This window comes from Chaetomium strumarium (genome assembly GCF_033439665.1).
Source record: "Chaetomium strumarium strain CBS 333.67 chromosome Unknown B0T15scaffold_2, whole genome shotgun sequence".
Classification (NCBI taxonomy): domain Eukaryota; kingdom Fungi; phylum Ascomycota; class Sordariomycetes; order Sordariales; family Chaetomiaceae; genus Chaetomium; species Chaetomium strumarium.
Window position 1 is genome coordinate 2096502 of NW_026944430.1, and position 25974 is coordinate 2122475.

Consider the following 25974-nt stretch of genomic DNA (forward strand, 5'->3'; position numbering starts at 1 on the left):
TACAAGAACCGAGCGCAACGGTGGATGGTAGGATCTGTGAAGGATCCCCAAGTGGTTCCTTTTGACGCTCCAATCTCGCCGGAAGCCGGGGTGTTTATTACAGAGAGGCGATGTGCGAGATGGGGCGAATGCGGCTCGTGACAGGGGGCCGTTACACGGATGCCTAAAGTTTACACTAGCACGCCCACAACCCCTGGCACAATCCCGGCTCCATCAGCGGCGGTATGATTACTGGTCCAGTTTAAAGATCACGATACGGTTGCAGACATGTACTTCCCGTACCTACGGTCTCGTCATTGCTTGATGTCGGGCACGGAACGTACAGAACATGTGTAGCATTCCTCCCATTTGACGTGATCAGCACGCGGCAACGGCGTCTCATTCCTCCGAAACAAGAGCATCCCAGATTCCCAACTGGTGAGCCAACCGAAGCCGGCAGCTGCAGAATCGGACTAAGCCAGAGCGGCCGGTACCAAGTCTGCCAGAGACAGGTCTCCCCTCTTCCACCATTCATCATCAGCCTTGCGCTCTGGGGCAGACTCGACATGCTGGGCACAGGGCACCCGAAGAAGAGTCCTCCCAGCTCTCCTATCTCGACCATAGTAGGGCGACCGACCCGTGGACGCTCTCTCCCCACTATTCAATGAAGGGATTCACCCTGCGATCACAGCCGTCTCGGCCGCCTCCGCCGTTCAATCCTGTCGTCGAAGCATGGCTTGACTCGCTGCCCCCGCCATGTGCGGCTCCCTCGTCAAAGGAGCTCCGACAGTGGCGGCTCAGCAACTACCACGGCCTCGGAAGGAACGTCTTCGTCACCTGCCTCGTTCTCCGGGCCGTGTCGTTGGTTATCGCTGTCTCAGTCACCGGCACCATTGCCTCCGTTGTAGTCAACAGACACAGCCCGTCCGGTGTCTACAACGGGCTTATACCCGTTCTGGTGGTGGTTGGTTTTTGACTTTTTCTTTCCCCCGAACTCTCCCCGATGAACAGTTGTGCTTACGCCGGCCTCGCACATTCCAGTGTCCCACCGTTGCGCTCTGGAACACGGCCGAATTCATCGCCGCGTGCGTGCTCCTGGACGGGGGCATATGCCCAAACGTCCACGCATTAGTCGAGGCCCTCCTCTTCTTCGGCATGGCCACGGGAACGGGCATGCTGCTGGTGGACGTTATCTGCGGGCTCCATGACTCTCCCACCACCTTTGAATCGGCACCAGCGGAGATTGCCAGCGTGTGCCTCTTGATCGTATTGATGTGAGTGCTCCCCAAAAGGCCGGCTAGAGGGAGCAGCTGTCCCGACTGGTGCGCAAGCTGAAACAAAGACATCCAGGGTGATCCACTCGTTCCTCCTGTTCTTCTTCATTTGGAACTACGTCGATGGCGTACGGAGAAGACCCAGTGCGCGCGATGGCCGCCTCGAGACGACAGTTACAGCCTACCCTCATATCACTTCTGCACGGCATGATCCGGTACTGTCACAAGGCAAAGCAACTCCCTCGGCTTCTCCCGAGCCACAGAAACCTAACCACGTCACTACGACCGAGTTGGACAACATCCCCAAACCCGCAGTTCTTCGAGGGGCCCTCCCACTACGGTCCCTACCGCGATGCTCCCTGAAGATGTGGAGGGGTGAGTCAGGATGACCAGGTTAGCCCACACCCGCTGTTCGGACTAGAGGACAACGCAGTAGCCAGGGGAGCGTAGGAGGGAAGAGGACAGGCGAATCCTAACGGATTCGAAGTTTCCCGCGGGAAAACGATGCAAGGGCCTTGTGCGACGGTGTCTGCGCACTTAATGACTAGATTGGGTTTTGCTTTATGGCGTTCATGATAGGATACCCCAAATGCCAACTGTCTTTCTTTTTTCAATGCCTATCTTGACCCCCGGTATGGAGTGATTCTGGCTTTGCAACGGAGCTGGTTCTGTCCCAGAACAGAACTTCTCGGAAGCCTGCTTCAAACCTCGGATTCTCCTCCCATGATAGGTACTAACCGCTGCAGTGAGTCACTTGAGATCTTCTTTGGAGGAGACATTATTGATCGCGAGCGCGCTTGTTGTGGAGCTTGATGGGCCAATGTTGGGTGAGAGAATTCGGGTGCCTAAAAACTCGGGTGCCAACCCAAACCTGGGAGCGTCGCCCAGATTCCCGTCATGATAAAACTCCGTTGAATGAACGTGGGTTGCAGCTGGGGGCAGCGGGCGGCATCTTGTCTCCAATTGGGCCCATCGTAAACTGATTTGCTCTCGAGCGCCGGACGGGAACCCCCCCTCCCCCATGCTCGGGTTCGACCCGGCCCGATGGGCGGAAGAGATGATATCGGCTACCGCGCCCCGAGGCTTCTCTGCTTGGCTATCGGATGGGTATTGAACAGAGGAGAGGACAGCAAAGCCGAAGCAACTTTGGAAGATGGCCAGCCAGCTGAGGTGTTGCAGACGGTAGGCGTATGTTCCTCAACTGTTCACATCTATAGTAGGGAAGGTGGTATCACCAACAGTTGCAGGCGAAGCACGAAATCGGTCTCACCAGCAGGCGCGCCGGTAGGAGCCCGAACTACTGAGAGACTGCAAGCGCTACCACTGGAGCGCTGGCCGCTGTGTGGGAGGGCTGGCCGGCTCAGGGTCCTGGACACCCTGTGCCAGAGCGACGTCGGGGTAAACTGAGCCGTCGGCTTATATTAAAGACCTGTAATATCCTGGATCCAGAGCGTGACCTTTTCCGCCACCGACTCGCTGTGGTCTGTTCCCGGGGTTCAGTGTGAGACAGACTAATTCGTAATGGTCGAAAAGGGGAATGCACCCCCAACCAACCTAGGTAGGGATGTCAACTTACGAATGCAGAAGGCGTGCGGGATCTTCTCCTCGTCAATCACAATCCTTGCCCGGCCTTTCTCATGCTGCCGCCTCTTCTCGATAAACTCATCGCGGCACTCATCGGCAACCCAATGGTCTTTCTGCGCAAAGTAGAAGTAGAATTTCGCCGCAAGCCTGTCATCCCCTTCCGCTTCTTGGATCTCCCACATCTCCTCGCTCCACCTCTCCTCAGTAATCGTCTTCATCTCGTCCTTACCCATGTGCAGCGCCTGCCAGATGCCGTCTCTGCTCGTGAGGAAGCGCAGCGTTGCCGCCGCGGCATGCGCCGGGAACCCCATGCATCGTCGGAGAACAGTTGCAAGCAACCAGTGAGGCCACAGGTTCACAAAGGCCTTGGCAATGCGGTGGGCGGCCCCGTCGAGGAAGGGCGTCCTACGAATCAGGTCGAGCTTCTGCCCGCTGCTCGACTGGGCGATGTGTGAGACGGTGGGGAAGAGCAGGATTCCCGCCTTCAGATTCACATTGGCCCATGGATTGCTGGGCTGTTCGCGTCTGGACTGGTGGTGGTGCCGGTTGAAGATCTCGAGGGAGATGTAGGCGCCGACGGAATGGCCGATGAGCACAACCTCGTCGAACACTCTCCCCTTTCCCAGCAGAGAATTGTTGGCTTCTTGCACGCGCTCGCAGCAACAGCGGATCTGGTTCTCCAGTGTGAATGGCTCGGTTGTGACCCCCGCGGCTGATGTGCAGCCGAACGTGGGGTCGTGGTCCCTATCCTCGAAGCCCAGCAGGTTGCATCCATAGATATGAAATGCGCGGCGACAGTCTTCTTTTGCTTCCACTTCGTCGAGGAGGTCCCGCAGCGTCTTCATAAATGGTTCATAGTAGGCGATGAGCCCCGGGTTACCGGGGATGACGTAGATCAGACATTGCCGGCGGTCGAAGTCGTCCCGTTTTGATGAGGGGTATTCTAGGAATGGGACTTGATCCTGCTTCACTGAAGCTGACCTTGCTAGGAAAGTGTCCATGGTGGTAATATGCTTACCTTCCGTTAGGGATGAACTATCGGTGAGCTGGACACGGGAAGCTAAGAGAGTAAGGCAAACTGCGACCTGTCAGTACAGCGACTATTGATAACTTAGCAGGGCGACTTCTTGCTCGCCCGATGTTTTGCCGGCCGAGACTGCGTTCACGTTCCCGATTTACGGCCGCCTCCGTAACAACCACAAACAGCGCTAGCGACGGAGGCCGGAAGGAATCGCCCATCCTACTTCGTTCACACCTAGTATGGCAATATATATTAGACACCTTCTTCTACTAGGGTCGCGACCTAACCATATCTAAATAGCTGGTACTAGTAGCCTTGCACGCATATATTACAGTAGTTATAAGCTACGATTTATAGGCTCTCTTCTTTTTTAAACCCTAGAAACTTGTTACTTTCTTCTTTCTCTTTACTCCTCCTACAAATCGGTCCTTTTTCTATTCTCTTTACTAGTCTACTCCTATTATTATATACTTCTTAAACTATTATAACGGGACGACAATCTAGGCGGGTTGTCATGAATTAACCTGCAGAGGCCAGTGGGGGCCGACCTGCATGGTCTGCAGGCAGCGCCCGCATCCAATCATTATAGACCAATGAGGATTAGGAATGTTAAGAATAATGCCAAGAATTGTTCCCAAGGAACAATACCAAGGAACATTGTTCCAAGAAACCCAGATATGGAGATATCTGAAGAGGAAGCTATATATATATTTATCATTCTGTCACTCGATAAATAGCTTCCTTAGTGAGCAATATAAGCAGTAGTCCTCTACCGACTATGCAGATATTGCAGAGTGCATTATTGTGAACCTTTTGGCTTTACCGAGACCTACAGCCTGACCAGCAATACCTTTGACTGGAGAACCCTTTCAGAGGTAGAACTGCTAGAGTTTCGTCACATAGGTCCCTAACAAGGACTAAGAAGGTATCTATACGCTCCTCTAAGCTTTTATAGACTATATTTAAAAAGAAAAAGGTACCAAGCAGCGCTTCATTATAAAGAATATAATAAAGGAGTATAATAAAGTATAAGCTATATATATAGTATATCTTCTTCCTTTCTAGGTTTTACTAATTATTACTCTTATAGTAACGTGGTTGATAAGCGAATGCTCCAGACAAGCGAATGCTCCACTTCACTGCGCCTACATAACACCTTCTCCTCGCATACATTTTCTTTGCAACCTAATATGTATCTAAAAGACGACGAACGCCAGATAATCTTAGCTCTCCAAGCTCTTGAGAAAGACTCTACTTTGAGCCTAAAAGCTATAGCTAAGATCTATGCGGTTTATTATACTAAGCTAAGCCATTGTAGGCGTAGTATATAATCACGACGCGATATTCTAGCCAATTCGTGGAAGTTGACCAATTTAGAAGAGTCGGTCATTGTTTAATATATCCTCGACCTGGATTCTAAAGGGTTTCCTCCCTGCTTATCTAATATAGAAGATATAGCAAATCGACTATTTGCCGAACGTAATATAGGACGCGTTAATACGCGTTAGGTATATAACTTTGTCAAATAGTACCCCGAGCTTACTATGCGTTTCAATCGGAAATATAACTACTAGAGGGCCTAATATAAAGACCTAGAAATTATTCGGGGCTAGTTTACGCTTATATAGAATACGATCGCGAAATATAGTATCTAGGAGGTAGATATCTATAACTTCGACGAGACTAGGTTTCTAATAGGCGTTATTATAATCTTAATAGTTATTATAAGCTCCGAATATTATAGCAGGGCAAAGTCAAAGCAGCCTAGCAATCGGGAGTAGGCAATAGTGATCCAGGGTATTAATGCTACTAGCTAGGCGATCCCACTATTTATTATCGTCTAGAGCAAATATTACCTCTCCTCTTAGTATAAGGGCAGCCTATTGCTAAAGGAATAGTTTATTGTAACATCCGAAAATGGTTGAACTAGCAATGAGAGAGGTCTAGATTAGATCAAGCATTTCGATATATATACTACAGCTCGAACAACTGGGGTTTATCGCCTTCTCGTCTTCGACGGCTATAATAGCTACCACTTAATCGATTTCGAGCTCTACTATAAGGAGAATAATATTATTACGCTTTATATACCTCTACACTTATCTTATATCCTCTAGCCGCTCGATATTAGGTGTTTTAGCCCGCTTAAGACGGCATACAGCAAGCAGATCGAGGCGATAATGCAGGCAAGCATAACCTATATCACTAAGGAAGACTTCTTTCCCGCATTCCTCATAGCTTACCAGGTAGTAATAACGCCCGGAAATATTTAGAGAGGTTTTAGAGGCGCTGGACTTATTTCTTTTAATCCCGAGAAGGTGATCTCCTAGCTCGACATCCATCTAAAGATACTAATACCCTTGAACTCCCGGCCTAGCAGTACCTATACCTGGGTTTCTAAGACCTCGAACAACCCAGCCGAAGCCTCCTTGTAGTCCGCCCTTATCAAGAATCAAATTACCCGGTATTAAAATAGCTCTCTAACCGAGATTTTAAGAGCAGTTGATATCCTTGCGAAAGGGATGTCTAGGGTTATATATTAATTAGCATTGTTAAGAGCAGAGAACCAAAGCCTCCGAGCAGCAAATAAGGCACTAAGTAGACATTGGCAGGCTAAAAAACAACGGCTCCGACAAGGAGGATTGCTTACTATATAAGATGTAAAGGACTTGCAGGGTTAGAGAGAGGTTGAGGTGCAGATAAAGGAGGAAACACGGGCGGGTAGTGGTTGGAAGCCGAGGGTCGAAACGCGCGCGTGGTGCTATGGCACCTACGGCGAACCTGGCTATAATGTGCGTACCTATCAGATAGTTGTAGAAACGTCTGAGGAAGACGATTCCGAGTAGTTTCATTTATTTGAAGCGGTTTTGGTGGGATTGATATATATTTTGTTATATAGGTGCAACTTTGTAGAGCATTTGCTTGTCTAGAGCATTCGCTTATCAACCACGTTAATATACTAATATATTACTCATTTTTCTTCAGCTTTTATAAACTAATTTAACCGAAGCTTAAAATTAACCTTAGTTATTTCTACATAGACTTTACTTTATACTTATTCATTTTATTACTTTAGATAACGTATCTTATAAGCGAGCCGGCTATATAAGCGAGCCGGCCACTTTACTCGCGACGTGTCACTTCCGCGCTTAAAACCAGATTTTCTTTACAACCTAATATATCTTCTTCTTCGTACGAAGCTAGGATAAACCTAGCCCTCAAAGCGATATAAAAAGACCAAAAACTAAGCATAAGAGCTGTAGCAAAGTACTACGACGTTCGACGAACAATCTTGTAAGACTGACTAGCGGGCCGGCCTATACGACGCGGTACTACGCCTAACTCGTGCCGGCTCACCGATTCCGAAGAGAAGACTCTTGTTCAGTATATAATTAAGCTATCTGAGCGAGCTTTTCCGCCGAGACTGCGTAGTGTAGAAGATATGGCCAACCAACTGCTATATGTACGTGACGCGGCCCCTGTCGGCAAGCTCTGGGCGTATAACTTTGTCAAACGCTAGCTAGAGCTCTGGACGTGTTATATATATAGATACGACTACTAGAGAGCCAAGTACGAGGATCCGAAGGTTATTGGCGAATGGTTTGCCCTTATACGGAATGTTAAGGCCAAGTACGGCATTGTAGATAATGATATCTATAACTTTGATGAGACTGGGTTTATAATAGGTATTATCTTCCTAGGTATAGTGGTTATAACCTCGGATGGCCGTGGCAAGGCGAAGCTAGCCTAGCCTGGCAACCGCAAATAGGCGACGGTGATCTAAGGTATCAATACCCTTGGCTGGGCTATCCCTCCGTTCATTATCTTAGCTGCATAGTCCCACCTCACTAACTAGTATCAAGAGTGCAACCTCCTGGCCGACTGGCGTATCGCAACCACCGAGGATGGCTGGACTACTAATGCGGTAGGCCTTGATTGGATCAAGCACTTCGACTACTATATAGCGCCTTAGATAAAGGGTAAATACCGGTTGTTGATCCTCGATGGCCACGAAAGCCACTACTCGACCGAGTTCGAGCTCTACTGCTAGTAGAACAATATTATCACGCTCTGCATGCCTCTATATTCCTCCTACCTCCTCTAGCCACTTGATATTGGCTGCTTTAGGCCGTTGAAGCAGGTGTACGGTCGTTAGATCGAGGACTTAGTACATGCGTATATCAACCATATAAGTAAGCTCGAGTTCCTTTATGCCTTTCGCACGGCCTTCTTTGCCTCTATCACCAAGAGGAATATATAGGGCGGTTTTATAGGGGCTGGCCTTATGCTATACGATCCAGAGAGGGTGCTTTTGAAGCTAGATATCAAGCTTCGTATACCAACACCCCTAACCTCACGGCTGGGCACTGTATAATCTTGGGTCTTCTAGACACTATATAACCCTCGAGAAGCCGAGTCATAGTTAACGCTTATCAAGACTTGCATTGACAACTATGAAAATAGCTCCCCCACTTCAATTTTGGCTGCTATAGACTAGCTTACTAAGGGTGCGATGGCTATAATGTACTGGGTGGCCCTCCTTTAGGCAGAGGTGTCTTCGCTCTACAAGGCTAACGAGGCGCTAAGCAAGCGCCGGAGAGCCAAAAAAACACGTGTGCGGCTTGGAGGATCACTTACTGTGCAGGAGGCACAGGAGGTGGTAGGCCAGGGGCTATAGGTGGGGAGGCAATGCAAGAAATACAGCTGGATGGTAGTGGTGCTGGGGGGGGTCGTACGAAGGTTCGGTGCTGTGGTGTGTGCGGCAAGCCTGGCCATAATGCCCGCACTTGCCAGGAGGGTGCAGAAGGGTCTGATTCGACTGTTTCTGATGTAATTGTAGTTGGTTCTTAGTGTTGTTGCATTGCAATTGAGAGTAGTTGTTATAGAGTAGTGGAGAGTGTCCCGCTCGCTGATATGTCCCGCTCGCTGATATGTCCCGCTCGCTGATATGTCCCGCTCGCTGATATGTCCCGCTCGCTGATAATGTACGTTATACGAAGCACTTGAAGCGCCAGCTCCTCAAATTCGAATTTTCGAACTGAAGTCAAGTTAACCATGAGGACGCCGGCCTCATCCCCGCAAACAATCTTAGGCATATCACCTAGCTAACCGTGAACATCAGACGTCGCATACTTGATGTCTACACGTCGCGCCATGATCCTGGCCCAAGTCGTTCGCTTTAGTAGTGCTCGCTGCCCTCAAATTATCAAGAAGCGTGGCCTCTGCCCATCATTACGCATATCGCTCACGAGCAGCGAGATATTGGTTGATCGGTCTCTCAATCTTTCCCAATCACGCAATTGCCGAGACGGAAAGGAGAACGGGCCCCCTTCGAGGAGACATCTTGTCTCCCGTTCCTCGGCCGCTCTGGATGAACTCTCCCCTTCGTCATCTCGTTCCCAGAACTACCAATAAGAAGGCGGCCTCTCGCCGAGATGTCGTATACCCAGGTTCGTATCTGCCTCGGCGTCGATTCAACGAACGTACACGGGTAGTGGTGCTCGCTTGATCAACCCTATTCCTGAGTCCGTACTCTAGAGTCCAAGGCTCGGTGCTATCTCGGTGTAGCTTCAACTCATCCTGCAAATTAACCGTTCCCCGTGAGGATGCTGCGCATTATGCGAACGATACTTAGCCAACGTCTTTGTATAGCCCTTCGGTCCTTCTCTCCCCTTAAGGCAGGCCCACCCGGGAACCTTCTCGTTGTCGGCAAAATCCGAACCATTGGCCCAGAGCAGCGGCCTGCCAACCGTGTCGTGCGTGGCATCCCACTGGACCACCTCGGTGGCAGGCATCTTGATCAGCCTGTGACTCGGGGCGCCGTCCCCGAGGATTATGGTCTCCTGCCGGAGGCGGTAGCCACGGAGCTTGGGCACGACGCTCACCCAGAGGTAGTAGTAGAGAGCGCAGAAAGTGATTCTGTTACACAGTCGAGTCGCCACATATGTGGCATACCAAAAGTGCACGTCGCCTGCGAACGGTCCACCGTCGGGAGGATACCACGGCATGACGATCAGGTAGAGGTTCACCAAGACGTTGAAGATGACGATGGGATCCCACGCGCGGAATTCGGGCCGCGGCAGGCTCAGCCGCGCCCGGCGGTACCGCATAATGTATAGCCCTACGGCGAGCAGCACATTGAGGACGGATAGCGGGTATACTTGCAGGTCGCTGAGGAAGTTGAACGCGTCGCCCGCCGGTGGCGCGAGGATCATCAGGATCGTTAAAACGTACGTGAGCAGGTACGGCCCAGGGGCGCGCCAAATGGTTTTGTAGATGCCCAGAAGCGCGGGAAGGACAGCACCCCTTGCTGACCGCACTGGCGGATCATGCGCGAGGAGCCGAGCGCGACAGCGAGGATGTTGTTAAAGGAGGAGAGTACGATGGGAAAGTTAAGCCCGTTCACGGTGTTTCCCGGGCCGAAGACGCGCGTGATGAAGAGCGAGGCGGCGATCTGCTGTGCCGCGGCCAGGTCGGCCTTGGGGATGGCGGCGAAGTAGGCGATGTTGGCGAAGATATGGAGGAGGGCCACGATAGCGAGCGCAATGAAGCCGTCGCGCCGGATGGTTTTCATAGGATTCTACGGCCAGCCAGCAGGATCAGTGTAAGACGTCACTTCTTGACGGACAAGGAGGAAAGGGAGAGAGGGGCGGGGGTAGAGAGAGGGCACCTTGACCTCGTTAATAACGTTAAAGGCGATCTTATAGCTCGCGTAAGAAAAAAAAATAATGCAGTACAGGGCGTTGGTTACGCCGTACGGCATCGCGTGGCCGGAAAAGGAATCGATAAAGTTGGCCTTGGGGTTAGGAATCGCGCGAGACGTTGCTGCCGAGCACGATAAGACCGGTAACAGAGATAAAGACGAGCGTGAGGACCTTGATGATGCCGATACCGTTAGACACCGCGTACGAGAAGCGCGTGTGGAAGACGATAACTGGCCAAATGTAAGTGTCTGGACTATAGTAAGGGAGGCGTAAGGGGTTATACCTAAGAAGACCACGGTGAACCCGGCGATCGCCACGCCCTTTAGCTTTTATTCCGTCGGAGTCTTGCCGCCGTTGCGATACAGATATTGCGCGAGCACTGGACCCCTTGATTAGCGATCCCCTCGGCCAAGCACCGACCAAAACAGGCAAAACCTACCAATGGCATTGCTGCTACTGAACGATAGCAGCACTGACTGCAACGCGAACGTGGTCGGCACCAGCCACTTGGGTCATGGGTACGCCTGCCCGAGGTAGACGACCTCGGACCCGGACCGGTTCGGGGAGTAGGCCGCGTACTCGAGGTACACAGATAAGCTCGCGATGGATGTGAGAAAGCCCAGCGCCCAGTAGATCATGGCCAGGCCGACCGAGCCGGTGCCCTTGAGGATGGCCGAGGCTGCGAACACACACTTCTCATCAGCAACCCCACCCTCAACTCAAACCCGCTTTCCCGCTCCCCAGAGCACACATATGGAAGAAAAAAATGGCAAACTCACGCGTCGAATACACCCCCGTCCCAGTCATCTTGCTCACATTCAAGAAGATGATCGTCACCGCCCCAACGTTATATCCCAATGGCGACTGGCTCTCGACCGGCGCGCCCGAGGCTTCCTGATAAGACGGCGGCGAGTCGTTACCGCCCTTCTCCAGCGTATATTTTGAGGCTGCCTCAGGGCAGGATCATCGGTACCGCGTAGGCTTATCTACCTGTTGTTCGGGTTGCCGGTGCTCAGGTGCTGCAGCACCAGGGTCCCGCCATTGTGTGATGGTCTCACTTCGTGTTGTCCTCCCTGATGGAACAACCCCCCACGACCAGTGGCTGGCGGTCTAGCGGGTGAAGGAAACCTCGCTCGGCGAAATGTGCGAGACTTGCCTCTTTTGGCAGCAAGTACAGGTTTAGGAACTCTCTTCTTCCCCAGCAGCCAACGGTATCAGAGGGCGCCGAGCACGAACTACTGTGGCGGCTTCTCCCACCCGGGGCATGGGCTTCCAGGGTCAATGGCTGGTCGACAGGTGTGCAACACGGTCTGGGAGTGCGTGTTCCGCCGCCGAGTTGCGGGAGCTTGCCGCACGGCAGTGGTTGCTCATCGGCGGCAAAGATAACGCCATCGGCATCCGGACTGTGAGTGGCAGGTAGAGACCGGGGGTTGAAATATGATACTGCCGGGCCGGGAATGTTTCTATCCACGTGAAATTGCTGCCCCTCCTGCCCGGCACCTGGGAAAGCATTGGTTTGTCAACCAACCCGACTCGTGTGGAGGCTATCTGGGACTGAGTTTTCAGCTTTTGTTTGACGCGTTCGTAATGCTGGGTGTTGCTCGCATCATTGTGTAACCCTGGGATGCTGCGCGCGGGCGGTTGCAGCGCGTCGATCTCGCATGCGGCATGGCATCCCCTACTGTGGTACACGAGCGAGACGAGCCCGACGAGTTCTGCTGTTGAAGAGCAACATCCCTACACCCTAATCTGGCGAGCTTGATAACCAAGTCAAGTCTGCTCGGTCTGGTACTTTCGGCAGCAGCATTTTCGTCATGTTGTTGCATTAAGATGTCATTGCATGAGCAGCGAGCCCGCATTTCCACCCCGTCCTTTGGAGCGCGAAAGAGCGAGAGTTCAAAATGGGGATCCACGTGAGTGCACACACCAGACTGACCGACCGGATTCGATTGTGTCACCTGCTGGACAGACTGATAATGGCATTAGCATCAGAACCAAAAACGCCGCTTATTAGCAACGTCGGCATTCACATCGGTCTCAATATCAACTCCGGCATCAGCCTCGACTTGGATATCAAGCTGGGGCGCCACATCAACATCACTGCAACAGTATCGCCAGACCAATGAGAAACGGTTCAAACAATCCCCACTGATTGCAGGCTCAAACATCAGGAGGAGGCCCGTCTCGCCTCCCTCAATGATCCACCTCATTCTTGCTGCCGCTGCTGGCACTTCTGATGTAAGGCTCCAGAGGCAAGACGCTGGCCTCGGGCGTCACCCCCTTGTACACATAGTCCCAGCGCGGCTGCAGCACCTCGGGCGTCTTCCAGGCATGATCGGGGTCGCGTAGCCACAGGCGGACCAGGTGACGCCTAAAACGTTGTCAGAAACAACTGGATCTGTTCTAGACTCGAGATTCGAAGGAAACTCACTGCTTTTCCTTCGAATCTCTAAACCCGGCTCTGGCGTGGAAAATGCTTAGGTTATTCGCCAGTTGAATATCGCCCTGGTGAAAGTCGAGCGAGACGGCGTATTTCTCGGCCGTGTAGTGCAGCGCATCCAAGGCCTCGGCCTGCGCCTCGGTGATGGGCGGGATGTCGGACGACCGGGGAAGGCCCCAGTAGCCCGTGAACGACCGGCGTGCATACTGGATGATCAGCCGCTCGGGCTGCGTCTCTGTCTTGGGCTGGAAATGCAGCAGCGGGGCGAGGTTGTAGGGCTTGTCGGACTTGCCGAATCTGCGTTTTTCATAAGCGCTGTCCGAGGCGCACGGGATGTAAAGTAGGTGATTGCGCTTACGTGTCAGCAGCCCAAGGCTCGGACAGCGTCCAGATGAGGTCGGGCCGGGTAGCAGCTAGCTCGTTGTAGACCTTCCAGGCGCTTGACAGATAGCTCTGCCCACCCTCGGCCGCCTCGCCCAGCGCAAACAGGGCAATGACGTCTCCCACATCGGTGTGGAAGACCTGTTTCTCGGCCGTGTAGGCGGGCGACCCAATCTGGGTGGCCTCGACCTGGCTGCTCAGGTCCTTGATGTGTGCGAGCACCACGTCGGCCGGCTTCCCGTCGAATTGGTTGTCTTGCCGGCCGCGGATGGGCGCAATGTGAGACGCGATACCGGCGTAGATGATGATGTTCTCCTCCCGCGTGTACTTTGTCACCGGCACGCCCCTGATCACCTTGAACCCGTGGCCGTTGTGGACCTCGTCAGAGATCTCGCGTAATCGGTGGTGCAACTTAGGCAGAGGAAAGATATCCCGGCTGACGAAGCCGAGAGGTTCGTTCAGTCCTGCGCTGGTCAGCCCTGACATGCCTCACCATAGATGGCAGAGCAGGGCAAACCTTTGAAGTGCTGCAAAGCAGAGTGAATCTCAGCCAAGTCGTCGTCGCTCAGATGGTAGTTCCAGTCGTAAGCCTCGGCCAGGCTGTTGCCATCCCAAACCAGCTTAGACTTGAGCTCGCTGGGAAATCCCGGAGGAAGCGTTTTGGGAAGGGCTTCTGTTTCCTGTCGTCTCCTGGATCTGTCAAGATACTTGTTGTGATCAGGCGTGTAGCCGATATCTGGTTGGCCAACGGGCCTGGAGGCCAGAAGTCGTTGAACTGCGGCAGCAGCCATGTTCAGCAAGCCGGTTCACAGGTGACTGAGCGAAGTAGATCGGTTTGGTAGCAGTGAGACACGGGGCAAAAACACTGTTTTACCAGAATCGCCGAGCTGCTAGATGCTTATACTGATGCCGGAGCGCCCGGCCAAACAAGGGTAATCATGACAATGCGACGCAACCACACCCGACAACGCGTGCAACATTTTACTGGGGGTGATGCCATCGAGTGGTGCATGGCTTCAGCGCCGCCGTGCCACTCTCCAGACTCCCCCTCTGCGGGGCAGGGAGCCTGGGAGTTGCGTGTCTTTGTCGGCCGCGCATTGATTCGACAAGCCTTCCCCACTTGCCCCTGTCGCCATTTTTCGACATGTCCGTATCATCCAAACTCTTGGTCATAGATCATTATGGCGTGATGACCACGGATACGGGGTTCTTGAGTTAGGTGCCTTTGCTCACTCGACTTCACGTGAATTAGCTGTTGGGGTTATCGTATAATGTGTCTAGACCCGTGAACATCTCACAAATGGGCTCCATCTGCACCTCCCTCCCATATGGGGACCGGACCGCTATCATTTGCAAGCCCGGTGGCCTTGGGCTGGTATCGAGGTTGGGCGGGTTGGGTGCCTGCCTGGCTGTCTGGAAGCACCAGGCCCCTCAGAGGGTTCCAGACCGGCATCACGTACCTAAGAGACGGTGCCATCTTCGTGGATTAAGCCACTCACTGTCTGTTCGTTTCACCGCTCTGATTGAGGCTTTCCTGGGCCAACATGCCTCACCACGGGCTTCGGGCGGTTGATGGAGACAGGTACGAATTGGCCTCTTTCGTTTGAGCCGGCGATCCCAAATCCTGAATTAGGGTTGCCAGGCGACCTGCCCGTCTCTCACGCCAATACTCTGTGCTCGACGATAAAATTTGAGAGACTTCTTGGACTCGCCGGCGTTGTGTGGACGTCTGTGAATAGATACCGGTTAATACGATGGGCGGGCCTTGTGCTGCTTACCGGGCCGGACAATACAAGCCGGAAGCTTTCCGGAGCCGACTTTTTCTAATGTGCTCGCTCTCTGGGGGATTATTTAGTGTGGGGCTGAGTGAACGATCCCGTCAGAGAGTTTGGGCGCCCTTTACTACCAGACAAGCCCGAAAACAAGTTAGCAACTAGCGACAGTGAAATTTTCGAGAGCTTTATAAAAGCAATCCGGGAGCAACGGGTGACTCCGCCAGTCACCCGTGTCTCGTCAGCCGGAGAGTCGGACTTTCGTCGATGGCGGGAGCCATGCAAAATTAGTAAAGCTTACTAATAATGCTTTCAACTACCTACCTAGTTGACCCATTCTTTCTCAAGTTGGTTTTGCCGAGGCAACACTGTGAGCGGACTTGACGCATATCCCTGACTCAGCGCGCATTACCTCGTACAATGCTGGCTTCGACGTTCTATAAAGCCAAACCCCCAGGGCTTTGTGGTTATTTAGATACCAAAACCTCCTATCCACTCATCACTAATACCTGATTACTGCACTACTGCCCCAAAACATGAACGCAATCCAAATTCTCGGCCCCAAAACCAACCCGACCGTATCCCTCAGCCGGTTCCATCCCCTCCCCACACCCGACCCCCACGCCCCCAACTCAGAGATCCTCATCCGCGTCCACTCGGCCGGCCTGACAGCCGATGAACTAACCTGGCCCGAACTCTACTCCGCCTCCAACCCCATGCACATCCCCGGATTTGAAATCTCGGGCGTTGTCGCCTCGCTGCCGTCCACTTATACTGGCCCCCTGTCAGTCGGTGACTCAGTCTCCGCCCTGCTACACCCAGACCGCGGTAAGGGCCAAGCCGACTACGTCTATGCTCGTCCGGAGGAGCTAGCTCGCAAGCCGAAATGTTTGTCCCACGCGCAGGCGGCAGCGCTGCCCATACCCGCGCTGACCGCGTGGGAAGCGCTCTTTAAGCGCGCCTGGTCGCCGAGGCCGATACCAACCAGCGGTTTGAGAGTGTTGGTGACGGGGGCGTCCGGGGCGGTCGGGAGTATGGTGGTGCAGTTGGCCAAGAAGGTTATAGGTGCGAGGGTGGTTGCGCTCGCGTCCGGGGCGAAGCATGGATATTTGCGCGAGCTGGGAGCCGACGAGACAGTGGATTACACGGCGGCTGACTGGGAGAGGGGGGTTGGGATGAAGAGTGTGGATGCCGTATTTGATGCGGCGGGCGGGGAGGTTCTGGCCAGGGCGTGGGCCACGGTCAAGGACGACGGCGTCGTGGTTACCGTTGCTGATCCGCCTCCGGTATGGGCCACGGACAAGGGGGCGGTGCCGAGAGAGCTGGAGGGCCGTCCGGGGGTGAGATATACCTACTTTATTGTCTCACCGGACAGTGAAACCTTGGGTAAGATTTCAGGGTTGATTGCTGAGGGAACGGTCAAGCCATTGCCCGTTGTGGAGTTCAGTGTTGACAAGGCTGTGGAGGCTTGGGACTTTGCTAGGCGGCGGGGTCGGCAGGGCAAGGTTGTCGTCAATTTTGTGGCAGATGTTTGACGTTTGATTCTCGTTGCGAGCGGGCTCATTGGACTTTAAGCCTTTGGAAATTGGAATGATCTGCGGAGTCCTATCCCTACTTGGTGTGCTCAAACCGTCACACTGACTGATCCTCCACCTGAACCCCAACTGACCCTCGATTGATCACTAACTATTCTCACCGACTACAATCCTCTTCCCTTTTTTTAGGGACTAGAGAATACATTGTCGGAAACACGACCAATAATGTTGCGCAGCCCACTGCCCCAGATATCGCAGAATGCAGACGAGCTGATAGATGCCGAGAACCGTCTCCGAGGAGCCAAACGTCTGCTTCGCCCACAGGGTAGTACATCCGCCGCTGCGTGTGGTGGAAACAAAGTGCCAGTCGTGGCCCTGGATGATGACTGCGGGGAGAAATGGCGGCATAACAGCTGCTGCTTTGTCCTCGGAGAGAGACTCGAGCATGCGCCACTGGGCGGCCAGCCAGACGCCCACCTGGACTTCGGCTTCCAGCAACTGATGACCGGTCGCCTTACTCTGGATGCTCAGTGCGATGGGTCGGCGGCGAAGGGGGGCGAAGTCGGTGTGGTTAATAGAGGCCTCGGGGAGACGTGTCCGGGCCTTGTCAACAGCGGTTGCATCGTCGACCCCGAACGCCGAGGGCTCCACGTACATGGCGAAGTCGACCATCTTGGCGGATCCGGTCCCGGAGCCACGACGGTATGCCGGGTGGATCTTGGCCGTCGTACAGGGCATGAAGTGCACCGGGCCCTCTCTCTCCCAGCACGGTGGCGCGGCCAAGGCGAGGATCCGCTGGTGGACAAGCATATTCCACGAGGCCTCGGGGTGCATCTCGTTTTGGCATTCCTTGGCGGCAGAGTGAATGTCGAGCACCACCGAGCGGTGGGCAGGCCAAGGGGGGGGCGTTGGGTTGGTACGGGTGCAGGTTAGGATGAGCTAGACGGCTGCAGAGGCTGGCCGAGACGAAGGCAACATCGTCTACATCGTCCAGACGGAGGTCGGTTTCGTCGGGCTTCTAGAAGGGTGGACTAGGAGTGGGAAATACGTTAGCACCGTGACCAGACAACAGGCAGGAAGGGGGCTTGCCTGGAGTCCCTGGTGGATAATACCGCGGCTCTTGGCAAGGAGGGATAGATCCTGGACGATGGTCCTCAAGGTCTCGGGGAGCTCGGGATCCTCGACGGAGAGCTGGCGAAGGCGGACGGGATCGTGGGCTGCCACCTCCATCCGCTGAAACTGCTTGATGGGCGTCTTGGAGCTAAAATGTGTGGTAAGCGCTGGAAAGGAGCCCGTGCTGTTGTTGTCGCCGTAGGAGATGGACTACGTTGACGACGCATCGGTTAGTGCGCGAGGCGGAGGCTGGGGCGTGGCAAAGATGTCGTCGGCATCTGCCACCTCGCCTCTCCGTCTCTTGGCACTCATACTAAATGTGGTCGACGACGACGGAGACGGAGTGAATCGATCGGGCTCTCGTTTCCGTTTCCCGCTGCGTGTCTTCGGAAACTCGTCGCGTAGTTCTTCTATCACACTCTCTAGCCAAGATGTGATGACATCGCCCGCGCAACTGTATATCATGTTGTAGCACCCATAATCGATGGTGATTGTCGTGTGCCTAGTCTCAGGTGCTCAGATCAGCTGTGGCGCGGTGAAGTACCGTGAGGACCCACTACCATGCTCAGGCAATCCCGACCAATCAGAACCCCCGTACAACACTAGCGCCAGCTGGTCTGAGTCCAGAGGGACCTTTTTCGCGGCTTTTATGATTACCATATTAGCCTCTACCACTACTATTATATATATATATATATAAGGTAGATATCGTTCAAATTAGAAAATTTAGAAGATTATTATAAATGTAGTTACACTATTGTATGGTATATAGTTGTTGAGAAAGGTATCAAAGAAGGTAAGTCTTCAAAGATAGTAGAAGCTAGGAAAGTGTCACGAGGGCCGTCGTTCAAGGCCAGGGTCAAGCCTCTGGTGGTAAACTGACTGCATTGCAAGAATATTGAACTTGCAGGAGGAAAGGAATCCTTGAAGACTGCAAGGTGCGAAGAAGTCTAAATACAGGATGTGGAGCATGTGCCCAGATGTGGAAGGTGGGGCACCAACCAGGTTGACCAATCAATGGCCTGTGCCATGGTACGGTGGGTTCCACCGTCATAGAAAGCACGGTCTTCCGAGGAAGACCTACTATGTTTAATTGCACCATCACTAATACTATATATATTATTACGAGAGCCATCATTTAAGGCTAGAGTCAAGCCTCTGGTGGTAAACTGACTGCATTGCAAGAATATTGAACTTGTAGGAGGAAAGAAATCCTTGAGACTACAAGGTAGGCTTTAAATACAGGATGCGAGTAGGTCTGAGCTTGCATGCATGATGTAATGGAACTTGTATAATGAATCATCACTTGGTATGATGAATCATTATACATTCAAATAATATCATCACCATAGTCAGTACATTTCACCATCATATATATATATATAAAAGATAAGTATAGTTAGAATTAGAAGATTCACAAAATTACTATAAATGTGATTACACTATTATATAGTATATGGTTATTAAGAAAGATATTAAAGAATATAGGTCTTTATCACGGTGACTGTTGTCACAGGCCAGGCTTAAAGCTCTAGTAAGCAACTGACTGCATTATAAGAATATTGAACTTATGAGAGGAATATGACGGTGGAACGCACCGACTATGATGATGATATCATTTGTATGTATAATGATTCATCAGACTAAGTGATGATTCATTATACATGTTCCATTACATCATGCATGCAAGCTCAGACCTACTCGCATCCTGTATTTAAAGCCTACCTTGTAGTCTCGAGGATTTCTTTCCTCCTACAAGTTCAATATTCTTGCAATGCAGTCAGTTTACCACCAGAGGCTTGACCCTGGCCTTGAACGACGGCCCTCGTGACATGGAAAGGAATCCTCGAAGACTGCAAGGTGCGAAGAAGTCTAAATATAGGATGTAGGGCATGTGCCCAGATGTGGAAGGTGGGGTACCAACCAGGTTGACCAATCATGCATGCATGCACCGGAAGCCGGGCACATGACTAAGCAATGGCCTATGCCATGGTATGGTGGATTCTACCGTCACACTTACCAAGGGTACAATAGCTATAATGCACCAGGTGGCCCTCTTTTAGGCAGAGGTGTCTTCGCTCTATAAAGCCAACAAGGCGCTAAGCAAGCGCCGAAGAGCTAAAAGAACATGTGTATAGCTTGGAGTATCACTTGCAGTATAAGATTCAAAGGATCTACTAGACCAAAAGGCTATGGTTGGGGAGGTGGCATAAGAAATGTAGCCGGATGGTAGTGGTACAGGGGAAGCTCGTACGAAGGTTCAGTGCTATAGTGTATGCGGCAAGCCTGGTTATAATGCCCGCACTTGTCAGAAGGTTGCAGAAGCATCTGATTCAGCCGTTTCTGATGTAATTATAGTAGGTTCATAATATTGTTGTATTGTAATTGTAGTTGATTGTTATAGTATAGTGGCAAGTATTCAACTCGCTTATATGTTCATCTCGCTTATAAGATACGTTATAGCTTTGCGCTTTTCACCTGATACTATCTCGGCCAAGGAACGGCAGTAGTCGCCCTTACAACTCCATGGAGCTTCCAAGCTCCTAGGACTGACATGATCGCGAACCAGGATCTTATGACCAATGTTTTTATGCCTGCCATCGAAGCCGTTACTCCTAATGGCGGGGCATACCAAAACGAAGCTGACTTTCGACAGCTAAACTGGTAGAAGATGTTCTTTGTAAGCAACTACAACGCACTGCAGCGCATCAAAGACAAATGGGATCCTGATGGCTTCTTCTATGCCCTGAATGGAGTTGGAAGTGAGCAATGGAATGTGGCTATTGATGGCAGGATGTGCAAGGCCTAAAATCTGTCGCACGAAATGTACCTTTCACAACCACTACTAAACTATTCAAAACTGTAACGCTGAGTCGGGACCAAATACTCGATGTTGAAGGACGATACTCGCGAATACACGAAGTTGTAAGTAAGTGCACGGCATATTTCAATAATATGTTTAGCCATCCATAAACTACCCACCCCGTAAGCGATTCCAAAACAGTGGTAGACAGCTTCTGTCTACTATGAGTTATGAGCCTTCAATTCATTTATATCATCACCAACAGATTGTCTTTTCTTTCCCAGCAATATTGTTCAGCTTCTCCCGCCACGTCCTCAGGACAGTCCGCCCCTCTCGCCTTCCCGTAAAAGAAAAAGTCAAATTGTATATGCGAAACATTGGGTCGACATCCTCCTCTTGCTCTCCCACCTTCCCTGCACTCAGGCCTTGCTCCATCTCATATTCCCACGCTGCCTCCATCTCTCTGTCCATGACCGCCTCGGCAAGACGTGCAGAGATGCGACTATCCCAACCATCTTCCAGCCTTGGGCGCCGCAGCAAAGCTACGGCACGCCGGCGGATTGACTGGCCGATGCCACTATGAGCGACTAAGAAGAGTTGTTGCGTATATGTTACTCCAAGGGTCTTGACGGGATCAAGATCCAGGATTTGCTCAGCGAGGTCGACTACAGAGGCAAACAAGGCAGGGAGGCTCCGTTGGCGCTGCACCAAGTCATGCTCATCTGGGTCTTGAATTAGAAGGATGCGGTTGGTGGTATGGAAGAGGCGCACCGGAAGGATTGTGTGCTCTTTCAATCGGTTGACATGCCCTGGGGTGTTAGGAGGTGAATCCACATCTTTTTGGAAGATGTCGATTGCTTTGCCAATCTCTCTGAAGCATCTCGTATGAGCCTCTTGTCGCACAACTAGACGAGATAGCACATCCAGCCCGGCCTTGCCAATTCGAAGATCACCAAGCTGCTTTGCATGTTCTTGAGAAGACAAAACCAGTCCAAAAAACAGCGACTCGGCAGCACGATGAGCTTGTTTAACGTTCTCTGTAGTCGGGCGAGCCGAGGACTGAGGCGCCGCATAAGAGCGCCATGTATTGAGTAACTTGTTCTGCGCGAGCAAAACCGGGTTATCGACAATGCCACCCTGATCGAGTGCATTTGCCTGCAGCTCCAGGTTGACCAGAATAGACTGTATCGGAGCGAGTGATATGGGAATTGATGTGATTGAGGTTGTCGGTGGTGCAGAATCTCGAAGTCGACTTTGGTTTGCAGCAGTTGTTACCCTCAAGCCATCTTCCTGAAGCTCCCGAAGGAGGTTGCGTCCTGCCTGAAGATGCATCTGCGTTTGATCATGCAATCCTTTGATGGTGCATATGTACGTAAAGATGGTACTGATGGTAAGGGCTCTCCAGCGATCTGTAAATCTAGGCGATCGCGACTCGGTGAGACATCGGATAGAGGAGTTGAACTGCCTGAGTGTAAACTCGCTCCCGGACGCGCAGCCATGTTGTGCAAAGTCCTCATGGGCAGAACCAAGGCTAACCACGGCATGCCATATGGCTGCATCAGACATGCAGACGCGTGGAACGTCGGCAAGCCAGAAGTCGGCATAAAAAGCACCGGCGAGGGACGGAGCCGTGACTTCAATGAAGTACCGATAGCTGCGAACCTCTTGAGGACTTTGCCGTGGTAGGATCAGCTTGAGATCGGCGGTGGCATTAGGTGGCTCATGGCCCTGTGAAGGAGAGGGCGATTTGGATATTGACGATGAAGCGGGTGAAGAAGGTGAGAAGGAAGCGTAACCGTCGCACGTCCGGCCAGTGGAGGTACAACGCACACAGTCGGGTTTGCCTTCATCGCAGCGCACTTTACGGACCCTGACAGCGTCAGTGTCTCAGCTTGTTTCCCGAGTGAATCGAATCTCAAGGTACGGCATAGATCCACGAACTTACCTACAGGTGCGACAGCCAGTCTTGGTCTTGGTGTGGTATGCTCGGCGTGGTCGACCTGCACCAACAGCGGCTACCTTAGGCCCTACACCGACCATGACGTAGCGCTCGAGACACGTCTTCTGGACACGTACTCAGGACAATGAGACGTTTTCATCATCGTTTGTGTGATTCATTTGCAGAGCTTCCCCAAGAAAACTCTGAGGAGAGAAAAGCTCATCCCATCTCACCTGACCCCATCACAGTGCGTGGCGGTGTGAAATGCGGCGACGGCGGAAAAGCGGGCCTTTAGCCCAAAGCGGCATCAATTGAGCGAGCCGACCAATCACGGCGGATCTACAGAGCAGCCTCACGCTGATTGGTTTCTCCGCAAGTTCAAGCTTAATGGACTCGCAATCCCTTCATGATCACACGAAGCATGCCTGCGAGGCTGAGTGCAAGCCTGATGAGCGAGTCAACCACTCAGAGAGCTGTTAGGACTGTCCCATGGAACCATTGGGTGGATATTGGTGTTGTTGCTTTGATGGGGGCTCGCTCTCTGCGCGATCCTCTCCTTGACTCCGTTCACAAGCCTCGTTATATAAAGCAGTCGAACTCGCACTCTCTGTGACAGTTGATTTTCATCACGATCTTCCATGAGACAGCAATATACTCCAGATCATCATGAAATATCTCTATTCTATTCTTTCCTTCGGCCTCGCCGTCCTACCACAGCAGAGCCATGCGCAACGAGGCCCATGTCCTCTCCTGGGTCCTGTCTTCCCACCCGTACGCGATCCACTCTCTTCCAGTAGTTTCGCAGACACCATGGACCGACTCAACAACACCTTCCATGAGTTTGGAAGGAACGGGACCTTCCAGGGCCTCAACGCTACTTTCTACGTCCAGGCCTTCTCCGCTTCCGAGACTCTCTTCCAACATGGATATGTTCCTCCAGAGATGAAGGGCTTCCTGACCTCACAAACGCTCAATGAGGATACTGTATTTCGCATAGGGAGCGTGTCAAAGCTGATCACAGTGTACACCTTACTTGCTGAGGTCGGAATGGAGCGCATGCATGATCCCGTAACGAGATGGGTGCCCGAGCTTGCGCGTGCAGCCAAGAAAAACAAGGGTGATCCTGCGCGCAGAGTCCAGTGGGATGAAGTCACCATCGGTCAGCTTTGCGGGCACATGGCAGGGATTAGTCGAAATCGTAAGCGCATCTCCAGTTTCTATGAAGTTGGCGATTCTAACTATCGTGTTAGTTGGGCTCTTCGACATCGCCACCTTTATTGGACCATCAAACGCCAACCCTGAGCAATACGGATTGCCCGTCCTCGACGACAAAGAGAAACCAAGGTGCAGTATAGCAGAACCAAGCTTGGGACCTTGCTCCCGTAAAGGTGAATTCGAGGATATCCCCGAGCTGAACATATTGGCTAACCCTGGTGCTCAGAGTTCTTCCAGGGCCTTACGGCTCAAACCAACTTTCCCATCACGTCCACGTCAAACACCCCCGTGTACTCAAACCTTGCGTACCAAATTCTTGCCTATGCACTCGAGGGAATGACAGGAAATTCGTTCGAGAAGTCTCTTGAATCCTCGCTGCTTCGGCCCCTCTCGATGAAGCGTACGACACTGGAGGCTCCCAAGAGCAAGAAGAATGCCATCATCCCCGAGAATGATCTGCTTTCATGGTGGAACATCACGACGGGAGACTCTAGCCCGTAAGTACTTCCATGTTCCTTTCACTCTTCGTCTTACAGGGCTAAAATATCTATAGATACGGTGGCATTTTTTCCACAGCTGCAGATCTTACACGACTCGGTCAATCCATCCTGAACTCATCTATCCTCCACCCGTCCACGACCCGCTCCTGGCTCAAGCCTATGACCCACACTGCGGACCTCCATCTGTCTGTTGGCATGCCTTGGGAGATTCGTCGAGCCCTTCTCCCGCTTGGCCACCGCGGTACGCGTGTTGTCGATCTCTACACGAAAAACGGCGCTTTCGGGCTTTACAGTGCAATGATTGTTCTTTCGCCAGATCACGAATTAGGCTACGTGGTGCTTCTTGCAGGCTCTGGAAGCGACAAATTGCTGGGCTATCTCCCTGATCTTCTCGCAGAGACGCTGCTGCCAGCGGCTGAGTACGCGGCTCGCGAGACTGCCGCCGCGCGGTTTGCCGGCGTATATCAGGGAACCTCGAATAAGCTGACGGTAGAAATGAACCAGACGCTCGTGGTTCGGAACTGGACCCGTGGAGGCATCGATGTACTATCCACGCATGCCTCATTCATATGGCCGGGGTCAGGGGTAGAGCCTGTCCTGAGACTGTACCCGATGGGGCTGGAAGACGACCGAACAATGTCCTTCAGGGGTATTTATGAAGCTAAAGCTGTGGAAGAGTCGGAGGCAAAGGCCAGGGAAGGGGCAACAGAGGCGCCTGCTGGTCCTTTCAGTGGTGGATGCCTATCATGGGGCTTAGTGGACATGCTGACGTACGGGAATGTTGGAAGTGATGATTTCGAGTTTGAGATCGATCAGAGGGGCAAGGTTACTGGACTCAGACCCAGAATGATGAGGGAGACTCTCAAGAAGGTTGACTAAGGTTATGCCTGCTTGTCAAAGCACCTAGCCACTTATTCCCAGTCGGGGCAGTTGCGAGGTAGCATAGAACACAATAACAACGCCTGAGCTGCTTCATTCATACCTTGAGGCTGCATATTAAGAGACCACATGCGGGGCATAGGGAACGTCCCGGACCAATCACTCAGAATAGCAGGACGGGCCAATCAGGAAGGGCTGGAAGTGCTATGGCGCCAAGACAAGAGAGCACCTTGCACTGCTTGCAGCATGCAAGATGCTTGGGGTGATCGAAGTTATAGCACGACGAGCATCCAAGTGCTCGGGGGTACTCGAGCTGTGAGTACGGCGAGCACTTAGGAAGAGGAAGCTGTATATAGATTCATCCTTCTATCACTCCTTTAGGTAGCTAGCTTCCTCAGTGAGCTATTGAAGCAATAGTCTTTAGTCTCTATCTATTGTGCAAACATTGCAGCTAGCATTGTTGTAAACCTTCTGGCTTCACCGAGACCTACAGCCCGACCAGCAATACCTTCGACGGAAGAACCCTTTCAGAGGCAGGACTGCCTGGGTTTCGTCACATTATACCTCTCTAAGCCTCGGCGACCGGCGCCGTCCTTCCGGCGCCTATAGTAGGTTAGGGCGCGTCTCTTGTTACGCTAGCGGCGGCGCACTTTGTAATGCCTTTCTAGCGATACGTTATAGTACCTATACCGGCGGCTCTAGCTCGAGGCCCGGCAGCTCAGCAGCATCCGCACCGACCTCGAGCGCGGCAGCTCCGCCAACTGCCCCCAGTCATCTACATCTTTGCCCGCGGCTCGACCGAGCCCGGCAACATGGTAATGTGAATGTCCTTCAC

The 25974-nt window shown here is 52.3% G+C and overlaps 8 protein-coding genes across 8 annotated transcripts; 3 read left to right on the forward strand and 5 right to left on the reverse strand.

The window, feature by feature from the left end:
* The first annotated feature begins 392 nt into the window (after positions 1–392).
* On the forward strand, positions 393–1970 carry B0T15DRAFT_105583 (uncharacterized protein). The gene is made up of 3 exons (XM_062861422.1): positions 393–943; positions 1021–1253; positions 1330–1970. The coding sequence occupies exons 1-3, from the start codon at positions 644–646 to the stop codon at positions 1640–1642; spliced, it is 846 nt and encodes a 281-aa protein (XP_062724117.1). The 5' UTR covers positions 393–643; the 3' UTR covers positions 1643–1970.
* Positions 1971–2667: 697 nt separating this feature from the next.
* On the reverse strand, positions 2668–4051 carry B0T15DRAFT_105371 (uncharacterized protein). Its single transcript, XM_062861421.1, has 2 exons — positions 2830–4051; positions 2668–2736 (listed from the first exon to the last, which is right to left on the reverse strand). Exons 1-2 carry the CDS (start codon positions 3836–3838, stop codon positions 2675–2677), a joined length of 1071 nt encoding a protein of 356 aa, XP_062724118.1. The 5' UTR covers positions 3839–4051; the 3' UTR covers positions 2668–2674.
* Positions 4052–9392: 5341 nt separating this feature from the next.
* Positions 9393–12048, reverse strand: B0T15DRAFT_550345 (amino acid permease-domain-containing protein; the record flags this gene model as incomplete). Its single annotated transcript, XM_062870244.1, has 11 exons — positions 11802–12048; positions 11342–11513; positions 11102–11241; positions 11002–11068; positions 10948–10949; positions 10846–10888; positions 10695–10792; positions 10529–10654; positions 10105–10438; positions 9581–10018; positions 9393–9412 (listed from the first exon to the last, which is right to left on the reverse strand). Exons 1-11 carry the CDS (start codon positions 11826–11828, stop codon positions 9393–9395), a joined length of 1467 nt encoding a protein of 488 aa, XP_062724119.1. The 5' UTR covers positions 11829–12048.
* Positions 12049–12755: 707 nt separating this feature from the next.
* B0T15DRAFT_483028 (uncharacterized protein) lies at positions 12756–14174 on the reverse strand (the record flags this gene model as incomplete). Its single annotated transcript, XM_062866140.1, has 4 exons — positions 12756–12933; positions 12994–13299; positions 13361–13847; positions 13901–14174. The coding sequence occupies 4 exons, from the start codon at positions 14172–14174 to the stop codon at positions 12756–12758; spliced, it is 1245 nt and encodes a 414-aa protein (XP_062724120.1).
* Positions 14175–15691: 1517 nt separating this feature from the next.
* On the forward strand, positions 15692–16690 carry B0T15DRAFT_392339 (uncharacterized protein; the record flags this gene model as incomplete). The annotated part of the gene is made up of 1 exon (XM_062864627.1): positions 15692–16690. The coding sequence occupies one exon, from the start codon at positions 15692–15694 to the stop codon at positions 16688–16690; it is 999 nt and encodes a 332-aa protein (XP_062724121.1).
* Positions 16691–16723: 33 nt separating this feature from the next.
* On the reverse strand, positions 16724–18268 carry B0T15DRAFT_572531 (uncharacterized protein; the record flags this gene model as incomplete). The annotated part of the gene is made up of 3 exons (XM_062870898.1): positions 16724–17539; positions 17747–17951; positions 18018–18268. The coding sequence occupies 3 exons, from the start codon at positions 18266–18268 to the stop codon at positions 16883–16885; spliced, it is 1113 nt and encodes a 370-aa protein (XP_062724122.1). The 3' UTR covers positions 16724–16882.
* Positions 18269–20558: 2290 nt separating this feature from the next.
* Positions 20559–22774, reverse strand: B0T15DRAFT_429064 (C6 zinc finger domain-containing protein). Its single transcript, XM_062865700.1, has 2 exons — positions 22552–22774; positions 20559–22476 (listed from the first exon to the last, which is right to left on the reverse strand). The coding sequence occupies exons 1-2, from the start codon at positions 22644–22646 to the stop codon at positions 20862–20864; spliced, it is 1710 nt and encodes a 569-aa protein (XP_062724123.1). The 5' UTR covers positions 22647–22774; the 3' UTR covers positions 20559–20861.
* Positions 22775–23211: 437 nt separating this feature from the next.
* On the forward strand, positions 23212–25231 carry B0T15DRAFT_429068 (beta-lactamase/transpeptidase-like protein; the record flags this gene model as incomplete). Its single annotated transcript, XM_062865701.1, has 4 exons — positions 23212–23743; positions 23796–23933; positions 23987–24257; positions 24314–25231. The coding sequence occupies 4 exons, from the start codon at positions 23212–23214 to the stop codon at positions 25137–25139; spliced, it is 1767 nt and encodes a 588-aa protein (XP_062724124.1). The 3' UTR covers positions 25140–25231.
* Positions 25232–25974: the final 743 nt, after the last annotated feature.

What these genes read in the sequence shown, in the direction of transcription:
- B0T15DRAFT_429064 (XM_062865700.1), bottom strand. Translation starts at nt 22,646, where the DNA reads ATGGTCGGTGTAGGGCCTAAGGTAGCCGCTGTTGGTGCAGGTCGACCA. An exon ending in ACTGGCTGTCGCACCTGTAG is followed by an intron (nt 22,477 to 22,551) that starts GTAAGTTCGTGG and finishes TGACGCTGTCAG; the next exon opens with GGTCCGTAAAGTGCGCTGCG.
- B0T15DRAFT_105583 (XM_062861422.1), top strand. Translation starts at nt 644, where the DNA reads ATGAAGGGATTCACCCTGCGATCACAGCCGTCTCGGCCGCCTCCGCCG. An exon ending in TTATACCCGTTCTGGTGGTG is followed by an intron (nt 944 to 1,020) that starts GTTGGTTTTTGA and finishes CGCACATTCCAG; the next exon opens with TGTCCCACCGTTGCGCTCTG. An exon ending in TGCCTCTTGATCGTATTGAT is followed by an intron (nt 1,254 to 1,329) that starts GTGAGTGCTCCC and finishes AAAGACATCCAG; the next exon opens with GGTGATCCACTCGTTCCTCC.
- B0T15DRAFT_105371 (XM_062861421.1), bottom strand. Translation starts at nt 3,838, where the DNA reads ATGGACACTTTCCTAGCAAGGTCAGCTTCAGTGAAGCAGGATCAAGTC. An exon ending in CCCGCACGCCTTCTGCATTC is followed by an intron (nt 2,737 to 2,829) that starts GTAAGTTGACAT and finishes CCCCGGGAACAG; the next exon opens with ACCACAGCGAGTCGGTGGCG.